General features: G+C 66.4%; 1 protein-coding gene across 5 annotated transcripts in view; it reads left to right on the top strand.

Annotated features, from left to right (window-relative positions):
* Positions 1-15278, top strand: part of CBFA2T3 (CBFA2/RUNX1 partner transcriptional co-repressor 3) — a 33735-nt gene that overhangs the window by 14161 nt on the left and 4296 nt on the right. For 3 of the 5 annotated variants that reach the window (XM_075433732.1, XM_075433731.1, XM_075433735.1), the window contains exons 2-7: positions 8638-8784; positions 10155-10232; positions 11453-11694; positions 12071-12160; positions 13762-13943; positions 14963-15222. In XM_075433732.1, coding sequence (XP_075289847.1) covers positions 8638-8784; positions 10155-10232; positions 11453-11694; positions 12071-12160; positions 13762-13943; positions 14963-15222 — 999 coding nt within the window. Of the gene's footprint in view, positions 1-8484; positions 8546-8637; positions 8785-10154; positions 10233-11452; positions 11695-12070; positions 12161-13761; positions 13944-14962; positions 15223-15278 lie in introns of those variants that run through there. The other 2 variants (XM_075433736.1, XM_075433734.1) reach the window with 2 other exon arrangements.

The following is a 15278-nucleotide window of genomic DNA, read 5'->3' as shown; positions in this document are numbered from 1 at the left end:
GATCCGGCCCGGGGGTCCCTGGGGAGCCGGCAGCGCCTCGGCGTTCCCACGCTGCAGGGACCTCGCAGGGAGCTCCCGGCCGGCGCTGGCATGGGGAAGGGGATGTTTTCCCTTCCACAGCCGCTCTCCGCCTCCGGAATGCCCCGAGTCCCCTGGCTGCTGGTGCCACTTGTCCCCGCTCCTGCTGTCAAGGCCACCCTTGGGCACGCGTGTCCCTGTGCACGCGGCTGGGTGGCTGCAAAACATGGCGTTTTAGCCCGAGCCTCTCCCTGCCCTCGAAGAGCACCCGGCTGGGGCATCGGGCTGGTTTTGGGGTGCCCCTTCGGCCCCTTCCAGCGCAGCCGCCGTGGTGATGCGCCCGCAGCCCTTGCGCCGCGGAGGTGGTCTGCAGCCAAGACGTGGGTGTCTCCTGGGTGGGGGGCAGCTCCGGCCGGTGCTGCCGGTGCAGGCAGCCCCGTGCCACCCGTGTGCCTCCAGGCGTGCCGGGCTGGCGGCGGCACTCTGTTTACTCCCGGTGTTTAGCCAATATATTTAACTTCCAGGAGCGTAAGGCAGCTGGGGAGCAGCGAGGGCGTGTGTGTGCCCACCTCCTCCCACCGCCCGGGAGCTGCTGGCACGGCGGGTCAGGCGCTGCCGGCAGCGTTTGCAGCAGACGCTGTGCCCCGGCTGGGCGGCTGGGTGGGGGTCGTTGGGCGTCCTGCCACTCCTCCAGCACCAGCGGGTCAGAGGGACCCCCCCAGCGTGACCCTCTGCGTGGTGGGACCCCGCTTCCCAGCCCCGGCCGCGTCGCCGCCAGCCGCTGTTGACTCACAGGCTCTGACATCGAGTCCCAGGGCTGAGCCCGAGATGCTTTTACAGGCAAGGCTGAAACGCACAAAATGTTCGACTTGTAAAATATGTAGCGTGAGAAAATTGCCTTTTCTGCTCTCCTCCTCGCTGCCGCCGCTCCCCTGCCCCATCTGCTCACTTGGAAAGCTTCCCGCAGCTGGGGGGGAGGCGAGGGGCTGACGGCACCCAGGGTCCCTCGGCCGTCGTCGCTGGCCCGGCTCGAGGATGGCATCCGTGCCATGCCCGTGCGGAGGTGTTGCCCACCCATGGCAGGAGGGGTCCCGGGGGCAGAGCATCGAGGATGCCCTTGGTCCCGAGGTTCCTCTCCCCTGGGACACGTTTTGAGGGCAAACCCGGGGCCGGCGCTGGGAAAGCCAGCCAGGCTGCGCCGCGGTCACCACCGGCACGGGCGATGACGTCGGCGGCGTTGGTGCGTCCCGCGGGGCCCGGGGTTTCCGAAACAGGATGGCGCGACGCCTCTCGGGAGGGTGCTGGGAAATACCCCGGTGAGGCACCCGGCAGCACCCGGCCAGGCCGGGAGGGAGCTGCCACGCCGGAGCTGGCCACGAGCCACGGCTCTCACCAGCCACCTCCATCCATCATTATCTGGGCGCATTTCGGATCCTTGCCAAGAGCAAGGTGGGAAGGGGGGGTTGTGAGCATGCTTTCCCTATTCCCCTGCCATCCTTTTTGCTGCCTGTGTGTAATTAACAGAGTAATTAAAAACAGGATGAGTTAATTGGTATTCATTTATGTGGCAGATGTTTTTAATTGAGATACGAAACAATTTACCTGTTTACATAAACAATAGCAAATGAAGGCTTGTAAAACAGAGAGGGCGCCTTTTTTTTTTGGCTTTTTTATTTTTTTTTGCTGTTGTTTTGATGAAAATCAAACCCATCCCCACCCTCCCCGGCCGCACCGGCTCGGGGGGAGCGGGAGCCGGCTGGCAGTGCCCGCGCGCAGCCGAGGCAGCGGGTTTGGGTCCCCGGCTGGCTGGTGGTGGCTGGAGAAATGGGGGTTCTGTGGGGCTCGGGTGAGCTGATGTCCCACGTGGAGCCGCACTGTCGCTGCCCAGGGGAGGTGGAAGGGGTCCAGGTGTCGGGGTCTCTGCCGGCAGCCACCGCTCCGGAGCCCAGCGAGCACCCCGTGGCAGCGCTGGATGTCCCCGAGGTGCTGGCATCGCTGGTGCACCCAGCGCGGCCGGGGGCTGCTCCTGCGGTGGGGCTGGGGGGGAAGCAAGGCAAACCGGGGGGTATCTGAGCATGGTGAGCATCTTTAGTCTTGATTTTGGGTGGGTGAGGAGTGTCCCAGCCCGGCCAGCAGCGCGGGACCCATCGCAGGACAAGGGTCCTGTGGCATGTGGGCAAGGCGAGGGTGGCAGGGCCAAAGGCTGGCTCGCCAGCCGGTGTGGGGATGGCAGGTGCCACTCAGCCCAGCACCCGAGCTAAGCCGCAGGGGCACTGCCCAGGTTCCCGGGCTGGCTGGCGTGGCACGGTCATGTCCCCCCGGCTGGAGGAGCAGGGCAGAGCAAGTCCTGCACCGCTCGGGGCACGAGCATCCTTGCGAGGATCCCCAGGGGTGCAGGCAGGGCGCGGGCGCCTGGCAGGGCTGGGCACGGCAGACACCGTGGCGGGGCCCCGGTGCCAGCGCTCGCCGGGCACGTCTGCGTCCCGTCGTCCTCGCAGCGGCCGTTACCTGCGGCGAGAGCTCCCCACGCCAGCACCCCTGTAAGCACCTTCCCGGGCCTGGAGCTGGCCAAAGCTGGGTTCGTTTACATGGTGTGCGGAGGGCTTAATTAATTGGCTTTCCTTTTAAAATGCTTCATTTGTGCCGACAAGTGCTGGGGTTTGGATCGCCCTCCCCAGCCCAGCTCCCCAAAAGGTGCACGCGGGACACGTTGCCCATGGGAGAAGTGCTGGGGGTGGGCAGCATCCCCGCACCATCCCGGCAGCATCCCGCAGCCGCCCTCCTGCTCTCCCCTCCTCCACCTGCAGCGGGGGGCATGAGCCACCCCCAAGCTGCCCGCTGTCACCTACCCCCATCGTCACCACCGTGGAGGGGGATCAGGGTGGGCGCGGGAGAGGAGGGAGATGACGGTGCCCTGCGGCTCCCACCGCCTCGGCCGGGCTCGGGCGCGTGGCCGGCGCTGCTGCCTGGCACCGGGCGCTTCCCGGCGTGCTCCAGCTGGGACGGCTCGGTCCCTCGCCATCTTATCGGGGAGTTGTTGTTGGCCACGGCAGCAGCTGAGGAGCAGGAATGCTCGCCTTTGTTTTGGAGGCAGCCTGGCTTCAGGAGACGTCGCCTCCAGCATCTGGATTTCATTTGTGGCCATTTGGAGAGCATGAAGGATGCTGGTCTTTTAATTCCCTTTTAACCCCTTCCTCGCCCTGGAAGTCTCACCCAGCCTGGGAGGGGAGGGCTGTGGGAAGCTGGAGCTTTCCTGCCCTCTCCGTCCCCAGTGAGGTGGAGAGGAGAGGAGAGGAGAGGAGAGGAGAGGAGAGGAGAGGAGAGGAGAGGAGAGGAGAGGAGAGGAGAGGAGAGGAGAGGAGAGGAGAGGAGAGGTAGAGGAGAGGAGAGGAGAGGAGAGGAGAGGAGAGGAGAGGAGAGGAGAGGAGAGGAGCCGGCATGGGTGCTCCATAGTGATCGGGCTCACCCCAGGGCTGGCACATCCCTAACCCCGTCCCCAGCCGCTCCCTGGCGCTGCCCAAGGCTGCAGAGGGCAGGGGCCGCTCGCTGCCCGGGGAGGACGGGTACCCCGGGCTGGGGCAGAGCCTGCAGCGGCGGGACGGGCTCCCCGGGGCCACGGGAAACGGAAAACGCCGGGGCTGGGCCGGCTGCCGAGCCCCGACCCTTGGCACCGCGCTGTCTGCTGCTGCGGCTGCTCCTTGGTGTGCGCGTGCGTTGGTGCGTGCCGGCGTGTGCAGCTGCAGGACGCCATGCGTCGGTGCCCACCTGCATGCGCGGATGCACGGTGCCATGCATGGCTGCGAGGTGCCGTGCACTGGTGCCCACCTGCATGCATGGCTGCATGGTGCCATGCATCGGTGCCCACCTGCATGCATGGCTGCATGGTGCTGTGCATCGGTGCCCACCTGCATGCATGGGTGCTCGGTGCCATGTGTTGGTGCCCACCTGCATGCATGGCTGCGCGGTGCCATGCACTGGCGCCCACCTGCATGCATGGGGTGCATGGTGCCATGCATCGGTGCCCACCTGCATGCATGGCTGCATGGTGCCATGCATCGGTGCCCACCTGCATGCATGGCTGCATGGTGCTGTGCATCAGTGCCCGCTTGCATGCACGGCTGCGCGGTGCCATGCACCGGTGCCCACCTGCATGCATGGCTGCATGGTGCTGTGCATCGGTGCCCACCTGCATGCACGGGGTGCATGGTGCCATGCATCAGCACCCACCTGCATGCACGGCTGCACGGTGCCATGCATCGCTGCCCGCTGGCATGCACGGCTGCACGGTGCCCTGTTTTGGCGGCCGCCGGTGCGCGCGCAGCCGCGCGGTGCCACGCGTCGGTGCTTCCCAGCATCCAGCGCTGCCCGCTGGGGAGCACGCGGCTGAGCAGACCCCCCTGTCCCAGCGCCGGCCGGAGGCAGGGGACTGGCTGAACAGGCTCTCCCGCAGCTTCCACCCGGCGAGAGCGATGCACAAACTGGTGCCAGCGATTCGGGGGTTGCCGGTGCCCAGCGGGGTCACAAAGCCCAACCTCCGCGGTCCTGCCAGGGCGGCGCGGGGCCGGGTGCCACGGGCAAGCCGGGCGTTGTCACCCGGTAGCAGCCGTGCTGGTGCGTCACCCCAGCGGGTTCCGTGCCCGGACCAGGGTGCTGGGGGTTAAACCCTCCGGTGTGACAAACGGGGGGCTCAGGGTTGCGCGGGGGTGTGCGGGGTCCGGCATCCGCTGGCCCCGAGAGGCAGGGCGGGGGACGCCCGCTCCCGCCAGCCAAGGAGAAAATACTAATCCTTTTATTTTTATATTATTACTTATTCATCTGGGCTGCACAGGCCTAATGGAAACCAGATGGAGGAAAACAGACGCAGCCCTGAGCGGCTGGGACAAATTACCCCAAATAGAGGGGGGGGGGGAAGAAAGAAAAAAAAATTCCAGCAGAGTTTGAGTCATGTTGGGGAGTTATTTTTTGGAGGTGCTGCCAGGAGGCTGCTCTGTGCCCCCCTAAAACACCCCTCCCCCACCACAGAGCTTGTCCCATGCTGCAAAGGGCCTGGGTTGGTGCCACAGCCGTGGTCGGATCCTGTGGACATCCTGGGCTCTGTTTGTTTGGGGCATTTCTGGGCTGAGAAATCCCATCACGTTTGGGGCCATCCCTCACCCCCGTGCCCACAGGGCAGTGTTTGGGTTGCAGACACCTCGGGGAAAATTTATGACTTGGAGGAATGAAAAAAGGAAAAGACAAGAAAAAAGCACAGCCAGGTCCCGTCTCCCCGGGTATTTGCTCAGCTTCGTGGAAACTTTCCTCCCGATGGGAAGTTGTGGAAAAGACGTGTCGGTGCCAGAACGAGTGTATCCGTGTTTTCCCCTCGGCGTGGGCATGCGTGCGGAGTCAGGACAGCGAGGAGGGTGGGGATGGGGATGCAGGAAGGGACGCTGTGTGCCAGGGATGCAGGCAGGGGTGGGGCTGGGGCTGCAGACAGGAACACGGCTGCGGGTGGGGACGGTGCTGGGGATGCAGACTGGAACAGGGATGGAGACAGGGACGGCGCCAGGGCTGCAGACAGGGATGGGGATGCAGGCAGGGATGGGGCTGCAGGCAGGGATGGGGATGTAGGCAGGGATGGAGGTGCAGGCAGGGACCGTGCCAGGGATGCAGGCAGGGATGGGGGTGCAGGCAGAGATGGGGATGCAGGCAGGGACCGTGCCAGGGATGCAGGCAGAGATGGGGATGCAGGCAGGGACAGTGCCGGGGATTCAGGCAAGGATGGGGATGCAGGCAGGGATGGGGATGCAGGCAGGGATGGGGGTGCAGGCAGGGAATGCAGGCAGGGATGGGGATGCAGGCAGGGACCGTGGCAGGGAATGCAGGCAGGGATGGGGATGCAGGCAGGGATGGGGTTGCAGGCAGGGACCGTGCCGGGGATGCAGGCAGGGATGGGGATGAAGGCAGGGAGTGTGCCAGGGATTCAGGCAGGGATGGGGATGAAGGCAGGGGTGGGGATGCAGGCAGGGATGGGGATGCAGGCAGGGAGTGTGCCAGGGATTCAGGCAGGGATGGGGATGCAGGCAGGGGTGGAGATGCAGGCAGGGATGGGGATGCAGGCAGGGAGTGTGCCAGGGATTCAGGCAGGGATGGGGATGCAGGCAGGGGTGGGGATGCAGGCAGGGATGGGGATGCAGGCAGGGAGTGTGCCAGGGATGCAGGCAGGGATGGGGATGAAGGCAGGGGTGGGGATGCAGGCAGGGGTGAACATCTCGCAGCCTGCAGCCTCCTCCCTCGCTGCAAGCGACAGCAGAGCCGAACGCGCCGGCGCAGCCCCTCCGCTCCGAGAGCCGCGCAGGCAGCTGGCGCAGGTGCCTGCCCTGCTGTCCCCAGGCTGCTGCAGCTTGTCCCCACGCCCGGCGGCTGTTGCGTGGAGAGCCGGGGGCCCTCGGGCCGAGCACGTGGGCGGCTGCAGCGTGGCGGACGTGAAGAGCGTGTTGCAACGCCTGGCTGCGCCGTGCTCGGTGCGCAATGCCAGCCAGCACCCCGCGGCGCAAACCCCGGGCTCGGAGGGGGCGAGAAAGGCGAGGGGATGGTGCTGGTGCCCTCGCAGAGCCCTGCGTCGTGCAGAGGTGCTGGCCCTGCCTGCTGTGGGCAGGAGCTGGTGGGCAGAGGCGATGCAGGTCGTGGTTGACCGAGCAGCGCCCGGGCGATGCTGAGCCCAGGAGGGATCGCGTGGGCACCCAGCAGATCAAGGTGCCGCGGCTGAGCAGACGCAGCCACCCAGTCCGGGTCGCACTCTGTGCATGCCCGCAGCTCGTTCGCTGCCATCGGGGCTGGGTCCTCCTCTGCTGATTGATGGGGGAAGCCTGGAAGGGCTGGAGCAGACTTGCCCAGAGATGGGCACGTCCATGAAAAGGAGAATATATATTTTTTAAATAATATATATTTTTAAAAATTTGTTTTGGCAGGCCCTGTCAAGAAACCATTATTTACGTGGTGCGGGGGGATGCTGCTTGGTCTTGGAGTTTCTCCTGAAGCTGGAGTGGGACAAGGGGGCAAGGAAAGGGAAACTGGACCATGCCCATGCAGGCGTCTGCAGGGTTACGGTACCGCCCACGAGGCTCAGACCCCTGGAGTGGGGATGCCCCCCTGGTGCTGGAGCCATCTGGGAGGACGCTGTGACACCACAGTGGTGACCAGCCGGGCGTTTGGCCCTTGCCGCTGGCTCTCCCACCTCCCAGGCCACCACGCGTGGCATCGGCTGCGGCGCAAGCCCCGACAGCGTCTCGCTCGGGATGAGGCCTCGGTTTTATTTAGCCAGGACAATGTGCTCTTGCAGGGTTCAATTAATCTCGCAACAGTTGCAGCGGATTAAGCTTGCATATTAGATTAGTGTTTATCAGCCGTGCCTGACGGGGAGTGTGCCGGGGCGCAGCAGGGACCCCGGGGCCGGGGGGCAGCCGTGGCGGCCGCTTCCTTCTTTGGCTGGGGCTGGCGGCAGCGGCGACGCGGGCTGATGGACCGCCGCAGCTGCCCGCACGTGTGGCCACCCGTCACCGCCCGGCGCGGCAGCCGCGGGGCCGAAACCTTGCGCCGGGGCCGGAGCGCTGCCGCCGTTCGGAGGGGACGGTGCTGGCACGCTTGTCCCGGGGATGCCGCTGCCGGGTGTTATTCGGGGTTGCAAGCGGAGGGCGGTGGGAGGGAGGCAGCAACGCCTGGGGGAAGCCCTGCGTGGCGATGGCGGGGAGCCCTGTGCTCCCCGGTTTGGAGGAGCCAGCACCTCGCAGGGCTCGCTGGGATGGGAGGGGACAGCCATGGGTGGGTGCGCGGGTCCTGCCATGGGTGTTGCCACCAAGCACCCACCGTAATGAACCCAGGATTTGCTGCCTGTGCCCTTCTGTCTGAAGATGAGGAAGAACTTCTTCCCTCTGAGGGTGACGGAGCCCTGGCCCAGGCTGCCCAGGGAGGCTGTGGAGTCTCCTTCTCTGGAGATATTCCAGCCCCGCCTGGCCGCGGTGCTGTGCAGCCTGCTCTGGGTGACCCTGCTTGGGCAGGGGGTTGGGCTGGGTGACCCACAGAGGTCCCTTCCCACCCCTGCCATGCTGGGATTCTGTGGTTCTGTACCCGCTGCCTGGGGTGACGGCAGCCCCGCGCATAGCTGCCGGGGACAGCGAGGGGTTAGCGGGCAGCCGGGGATTCCCGAGACGCGGGCAGATAACGGCTGGCAGGAGGGTGCCAGGACGTGACAGTGATGGCTTTGCAGGGGTGGCCTCTCCGATAACACCGTCCTTGTGCTGGGCCGGGCTGGGCTGTGCCCCAGCTACGGCGCTGAGCTGGTGCTGCAGGGCAGAGCGGTGCCCTGCCATGTCCCCACCACCCTGCACCCACGCTGGGCACAGGGCGTTGTCCCCACTGCTGTACAGATGAATGGGGACCATGGTCACCATGGCCATCATCCTGCAGGCACACAGGGCACCGGGCACCATCCCCACTGCCCGAGCTGCCATCCTGCACCGGGGATCGGAGATGCCCAGGCCAGCCTGAGGTCCCCAAGGGTCCTCTCTGCCCCCGACCCGACCCCCGTTTGGAAGGGAAGGCTGCACACGCTGCTCACCGCCCCGTGCCCTCTCCCCACAGATAACGCGGAGACGCAAGCCGCCACCATGCCCGACTCGCCGGCCGACGTGAAGACACAGTCCAGGTCCACGCCGCCCAGCATGCCTCCACCACCGCCGGCCGTCACGCAGGGAGCCACGCGCCACCCCACCTTCACGCCAAACACCAGTGAGTACCGGGATGCCGGCGGGGACGGGATGCAGGGAGGCTGCCCGGCTCCCTGTGCCTCCGGGTCAGACGCTGCACCCGGGACCGGCAGCATCCTCAGGCTTCTGCGTGGTGCTGGCCACACCGTGGGGTGGCATTGGCTGTCCTTGCGCTGGAGAAGGGCTTTCAGCTGCGTGCCCCGAGCCCCAGGTCGTGCACGTGCCCGTGGGGAGCACCACGGCGCTGCCCATCGCCAGCACAGCCCTGCGAGGTTCTTGGGCGCGGAGATGTCACCGTGTCCTGTCTCACGGTCACCGAACGGTGGCACAGAGCAGCGTGTGGCCCCGGGCGCTGTCGCCTGCAGAGGTCTGGGTGGAGGATGCTGTGGGCTGGGGGAGTGTCCCCACGGGTCGGAGCTGGCGCCGTTGGGGGTCCCGGACATGTGGGGACCCGCCTGCCTGTCCGCGTGTGGCACCCGGCGGTGGCAGGGGAGTGTCACGGCTGCCCGCGGCGGCAAAGATGTCCTTGCCCTGCCCAGGTCACGGTGTGGTGGCATCAGGGGACTCGGTGGGGACTCGAGGTCCGAGTCCTCGGTCTCTGTGGCACAGTTGAACTGGGGGAGTCCGAGGCACTGGCTGCACCGGTGGCACGTGGGCTTGTTGCGTGCTGGCAGGTCTTGCACCGGGAATCAGTCCCTGTGCCAGCGTCACCGTCCCGGCACGCGGCCGGACCGGGCACACCTGGGGCAGGGGCCAGGTGGGCGGGGGCTGAGGCTGGTCCCCCCCAGCAGTAACAGCGATGGCCATCGCGACCGGTTGCTCCAGCTCCTCCGAGACGTATTCTGGTCGCATGCATGCACAGGGGGTTTGCTGGTAGCTGCTTCGCGCTTAGAAACCCCGGTGGGGAAGAAAACACCCCCCAAACCCTCCCTCCTCCCCCAAACTGCAGCCCCCCCAACAGCCACTGCTCACCGCCAACGGCCCCGCCGCCCTCCCGGCCGGATGCTCTCGAACGGCTGCGCTCTGAGGGGTTTTGCTTTTTAATCCGAGCCCGGCGGCAGACGCGGGGCCCTGGGCTCGGCTCGGCGTGGGACGCAGGGGCCAGCTCTCGCCCGCAGCGCGACGGTGTTTCGGTCGTTCTCGGTCTCGGGGATAGGTTGCAAACCACCCCCTGCGCGGGGGCTGGTCCCGAAATGCGGGGACCGTGTTAGGCACCCGAGCATCCCCCGAGTCGGGATGCAGGGACCCGGCTCCATCCCGGGCGGCTTCGCCCATGGCACACGCGCCACCGCCGTGCCCACCGTCGAGGAGCGTCGCCTGCAGGGACCCCCCCCCCGGCCGAGAGCTGCCCCCTCTGCTCTCTCATCATAGCGTGTTTTATTTTGCTTGCAGATCGAGACGCTGGCCCTCCGACGTTTCTGCCTCGCGGCCGTTTTCATGGTTGCTTGAAATGGTCGATGGTCTGTCTTTGTAAGTAAAATGAAGCATCTGCTCTCATGAGAGACCCGAGCCGCAGCCCCCCCACCCCGCAGAATCCCAGAATCACAGCATGGTGGGGTTGGCAGGGACCTCTGTGGGTCACCCAGCCCAACCCCCTGCCCAAGCAGGGTCACCCAGAGCAGGCTGCACAGCACCGCGTCCAGGCGGGTCTTGAATATCTCCAGAGAAGGAGACTCCACAGCCTCCCTGGGCAGCCTGGGCCAGGGCTCCGTCACCCTCCGAGGGAAGAAGTTCTTCCTCGTGTTCAGACGGAAGGCGCAGGGTCCCGCAGGGGGGGCTGGGCAGGGCGCGCTCCCCTGTGCCAGCCCCTCGCCCTGCCCCGACGGGTCACAGGGATGCAAAGCCCCGTTCCCCGGCCCGGCCGAGGGACATGTGCGGCGTCTAACTTAGTAACGCAGCTGTCGCGGGGAGAAAAGCAGTTGTGGCCGCCGGGTTATTTTGGGCACCTCTTTAGCGGGCGGCTGATCCTGCGGGGCCGTAGAGCGAGCGGGAGCCCGCCAAAGCCAGGCAGGGCGGCGCGGGCACCGCAAGGTTAGTGCGATCCCGGGTGCCCGGCGCGCCGCGGGGAGAGGTGTGCGGTGCATGCCCGGGTGCCGCGGAGCAGCGCGCGGTCGGGAGCCGGGGTGACGCGTGCCGTCGCCCGTGCCGGGTGCGGGAAGGTCCCTGCGCTCACGCGGTCTGCGCCGAGAGCGGGTGCGGGAGGCGGGGGCCCACTGCCCCCGAGGGGTGGCACCCCCAGATGTCACCCACCGGGTCCTCTGGCATGGGGTGCTCCAGGCAGCTCCTATCCTCCCTGCCTGGGCAACGGAGCCGGCGTGCTGCAAACCAGGCTGGGCTCCGTGGGAAGCGGCTTGTGGCATCTCCCTGGGGGGTGCTGAGCAGCTCCCAGTGGGGCAGGATGGAGCCCCTTCTCTTGTCTGCCTTGGGCATCGAGAAGCAGGATCAGGCCCTCGCTGCGCTGGGGCTCGCACTGCATCCCATCCCTCCCTTCAGCCTGCATCTGCCTGCTGCAGTGCCAGGGACCGGTCCAGGATGCGGCCCCACGGATGCAGCAGCATCCCGAAGCCTCCTGGGCAGTGCCAGCCCCGCAGTACCCAGCAGGATGCTCCGGTCCCCCCAGCCCAGCCTTGTCCCCGCAGTGCCACGGCATGGCCACCCGCTCTGACCTCCCGTCCCCTCTCTCCCCGCAGTGATGAACGGGAGCAGCCACTCGCCGACCGCCATCAATGGGGCCCCGTCCACCCCAAACGGGTTCAGCAACGGGCCGGCCACCTCGTCCACCGCCTCCCTCTCCACCCACCAGCTCCCGCCGGCCTGCGGCGCCCGCCAGCTCTCCAAGCTCAAGCGCTTCCTCACCACGCTGCAGCAGTTCGGCAACGACATCTCCCCCGAGATCGGGGAGCGGGTGCGCACCCTGGTCCTGGGGCTCGTGGTACGTCTGCCGGGCGCGGGGGGCTGGCGGGGCGATGCCGTGCCTGGGGGGGCCTGTGTTCTCCTTCTGGGATGGAGACGCTGCTAAATGGGGTAAAAAAGAGGGTCCTGTTGGCTCTGGGTTGACCTAAATCCTGGAAAAATGGGGGCTGTTTTTCTATCATCTCCTGGGATCACGGTGCAGGATTGGGTCCCTGCTGCTGGCGTTGCCAGCAAAGCCGTGAGCGTGGTTTCCCCTTGAGCGCGGCAGAGCCAGCGGAGGAGCAGAAAAGGGGGAGAAATGAAGGAGAAACAGCAAAGCATCCCCCCCCCCGGTGGGGTGCAGGGCGGGCGGGGGGGCTGTGGCCGGTGGCGCTGAGCCCGGGCTGTCCCCACAGAACTCCACGCTCACCATCGAGGAATTTCACGCCAAGCTCCAGGAGGCCACCAACTTCCCGCTGCGACCCTTCGTCATCCCCTTCCTCAAGGTGGGTGCCCCAGCCTGGGTGCCACGGGGACGTCGGGGTTAGTGTTGGCATTGCCAGCTACGGGGGGGGGACTTCGGGAGGTGGCTTGGAGGTCAGGGGTGGCAGCTGCCTGGGTGGCTGCCTGTGTCCCTGCCAGGCACACGTGTGCCCCCCACACGCCCGGCTCCTCGCACGTGTGGAGTCACACGAGGCCGGAGCTGTTTGCAATCAAGCGAGGGGTATGGCCCAGCTGCTAACCATTTGCAATTCGTTAAAAATCCCCCTTTTTTATAATTTTTTTTATTTGCCTTTTAATTTCACGCTGACTCTGCACTGTCACCCCGCTCCGGAGGGACTCGCTGACCGCTGGCACGCCTGGCAGCACCGGCGCTGCCGGCAGATGTTCTAAGCCCGGCGTCGCCTTTCCCTCGTTAGCAGAGGAATAACGAAAAAGTGCAAAAAAAAAGCCCCTTTTCCACCTTTGCCTCCCCAGCCCCCCAAAGCAGAGGTCCGTGCTCGCCGCAGGAATCCGCCTGCAAAGCTGCCAGAGCGGTTTGCTCCTGGCAGGGGCCGAAATGTGTCAGGGCTCAGCTGGGGGGGGGGACAGCAGAACCCCCTCACCCTCCTGTCTGCGGGAGCAGGGGGACGGGGCGTCCCCAGCCACGCAGCTCGGGGGTCCCGGTGGGCGCTGGTGGCCCCACGGCTCGGGGCGGGCTGGGAGCCAGCCGCTGTCCCAGTGCCAAGCCCCACCGGCCGCCCTGGCACCCCGCTCCCAGCTGTTCCCACTGCGGGCTCCAGATGTTTCCCATTACCCTAACTGCAACCAGCCGGGCTCGGCGTGCTTCCCAGACTCGGGGGCTCGCTTGTTTTTGCTGGGTTGTTCCCCCTTGGCTGGGGAAGGGGAGGGTCCGGCCCCGCTCGCTCCGGCGTGCACCTCCGGCTCGGGCGCTAACGTGTCTGACAGATGGGAATTTGGCTGCGGATCAGCTGCCTGAAGAGAAAACCAGAGCTGGAAGCTGGAGCACCCGGGCGAAAAGGGGTCTCTGCTGCTTCATTCTTGCGGCTCCGTGCAGTCCCGAGGGGCTGCAGTGCCGGGGGGACACACACGGGTGGGGAGCTCGCAGCCGGTCCTCATGCCCTGAGGGTGCTGGATGGGCTGGGGACTCCCTGGGCTGGGGGCTCAGGTCCCCAGGGCGAGAGCTGCGGGGACAGGGTGGCAGCAGGGGTGATGCTCTGCCAGGATCCAGGAGGGCTTGGTTGAAGCTGTGCCCGTGCCAGCACGTGGCCAAACCCTGTGGGGTGCTGTGAGTGTCCCCCCCTCCCCGGCTCCGGCATCCCACCTGGCCCGGGCACGCTTCAGCGAGTGGGGTCCCAAGGATGGGACGGTTGGACTTGATCTTCGAGGTCTTTTCCAACCTTAACAATTCTGTGATGTCCCCTTGGGGAAGGCGAGCGGGACCCCCAAGGGGAAGGCTGCTGCCCGCCCGCGGTGGGCTGGGGGCCGAGCCGTGCTGTGCCGGGGGTCTGCGCCGGGGTGGCCGGGCTCTGAGCCAGCCGGGTGCTGGGTTTGATGGGAGGGGGGGTCTGCAGGGCCACGGACTGGACTCTCGCTCCCGTCGCAGGCCAACCTGCCGCTGCTGCAGCGGGAGCTGCTGCACTGCGCCCGCATGGCCAAGCAGAGCCCGGCCCAGTACCTGGCCCAGCACGAGCAGCTGCTGCTGGACGCCAACGCCTCCTCTCCCATCGACTCCTCCGAGCTGCTCCTGGAGGTGGGCGAGAGCGGCAAGAGGAGGACGCCAGACAGGTGAGACCCGGGGCGTGTGTGCACTTGGAGGTATTTTTTGGGGACGCATCCCTGCCGCCCTGGTCCAAAGATCCAGCAGGGACCGACCTCCTGTCCTGCACCCAGGACAGAATCACAGAATGGCCAGGGTTGGAAGGGACCTCTGTGGGTCACCCAGCCCAACCCCCTGCCCAAGCAGGGTCACCCAGAGCAGGCTGCACAGCACCGCGTCCAGGCGGGGCTGGAATATCTCCAGAGAAGGAGACTCCACAGCCTCCCTGGGCAGCCTGGGCCAGGGCTCTGTCACCCTCAGAGGGAAGAAGTTCTTCCTCAGGTTCAGCTGGAGCTTCCTCTGCTTCAGTTTGTGCCCGTTGCCCCTTGTCCTGTCACTGGGCACCACTGGAAAGAGTTTGGCCCCGTCCTCCTGACACCCACCCTGCAGATATTTAGAGGCATTTCAAAGGTCCCCTCTCAGCCTTCTCTTCTCCAGGCTGAACAAGCCCAGCTCCCTCAGCCTCTCCTCGTAGGAGAGATGCTCCAGTCCCCTCCTCATCCTCGTAGCCCTCCGCTGGACTCTCTCCAGTAGCTCCTCATCTTTCTTGAACTGGGGAGCCCAGCACTGGACACAGCACTGCAGATGGGGCCTCCCCAGGGCAGAGCAGAGGGGGAGGAGAACCTCCCTTGTCCTGCTGGCCACGCTCCTCTTGATGCACCCCAGGATCCCATTGGCCTTCTTGGCACCCAGGGCACGCTGCTGGCTCATGGTCACCCTGTCGTCCCCCAGCACTCCCAGTCCCTCTCCGCAGAGCTGCTCTCCAGCAGGTCCCCCCCAGCCTGTCCTGGTGCCTGGGGTTGTTCCTCCCCAGGTGCAGGACCCTGCCCTTGCCCTTGTTGAACCTCATCAGGTTCCTCTGTGCCCAGCTCTCCAGCCTGTCCAGGTCTCGCTGGATGGCAGCACAGCCTGCTGGTGTGTCCACCACTCCTCCCAGTTTGGTGTCACCAGCAAACTGGCTGAGGGTACACTCTAACTCTTCATCCAGGACCAAAGAGAACGGTTTGGACCGAGACCCTCTGCACCCCGAGCACCTCAGCAAGCGGCCGTGCACCATGAGCCCGGTGCAACGCTACAGCCCCAGCAACGGGCTGAGCCACCCACCCAACGGGCTGGGGCACCCCCCCGCCCCCCCCCCCCCCCCGCCCCAGCACTACCGCCTGGAGGACATGGCCATGGCGCACCACTACCGCGACGCCTACCGCCATCCCGACCCCCGCGAGCTCCGCGAGCGGCAGCGGCCCGCCGGTGAGTGCAGCACCCCCAAGCACTGGAAAAAAGGCGGGGAGCAGGGGGCTGGGGAA

Source organism: Opisthocomus hoazin, chromosome 12, assembly GCF_030867145.1.
Source record: "Opisthocomus hoazin isolate bOpiHoa1 chromosome 12, bOpiHoa1.hap1, whole genome shotgun sequence".
NCBI classification, from domain to species: domain Eukaryota; kingdom Metazoa; phylum Chordata; class Aves; order Opisthocomiformes; family Opisthocomidae; genus Opisthocomus; species Opisthocomus hoazin.
The sequence above is the reverse complement of the archived record's forward strand: the minus strand, read 5'-3'. Positions and strand labels throughout refer to the sequence as shown.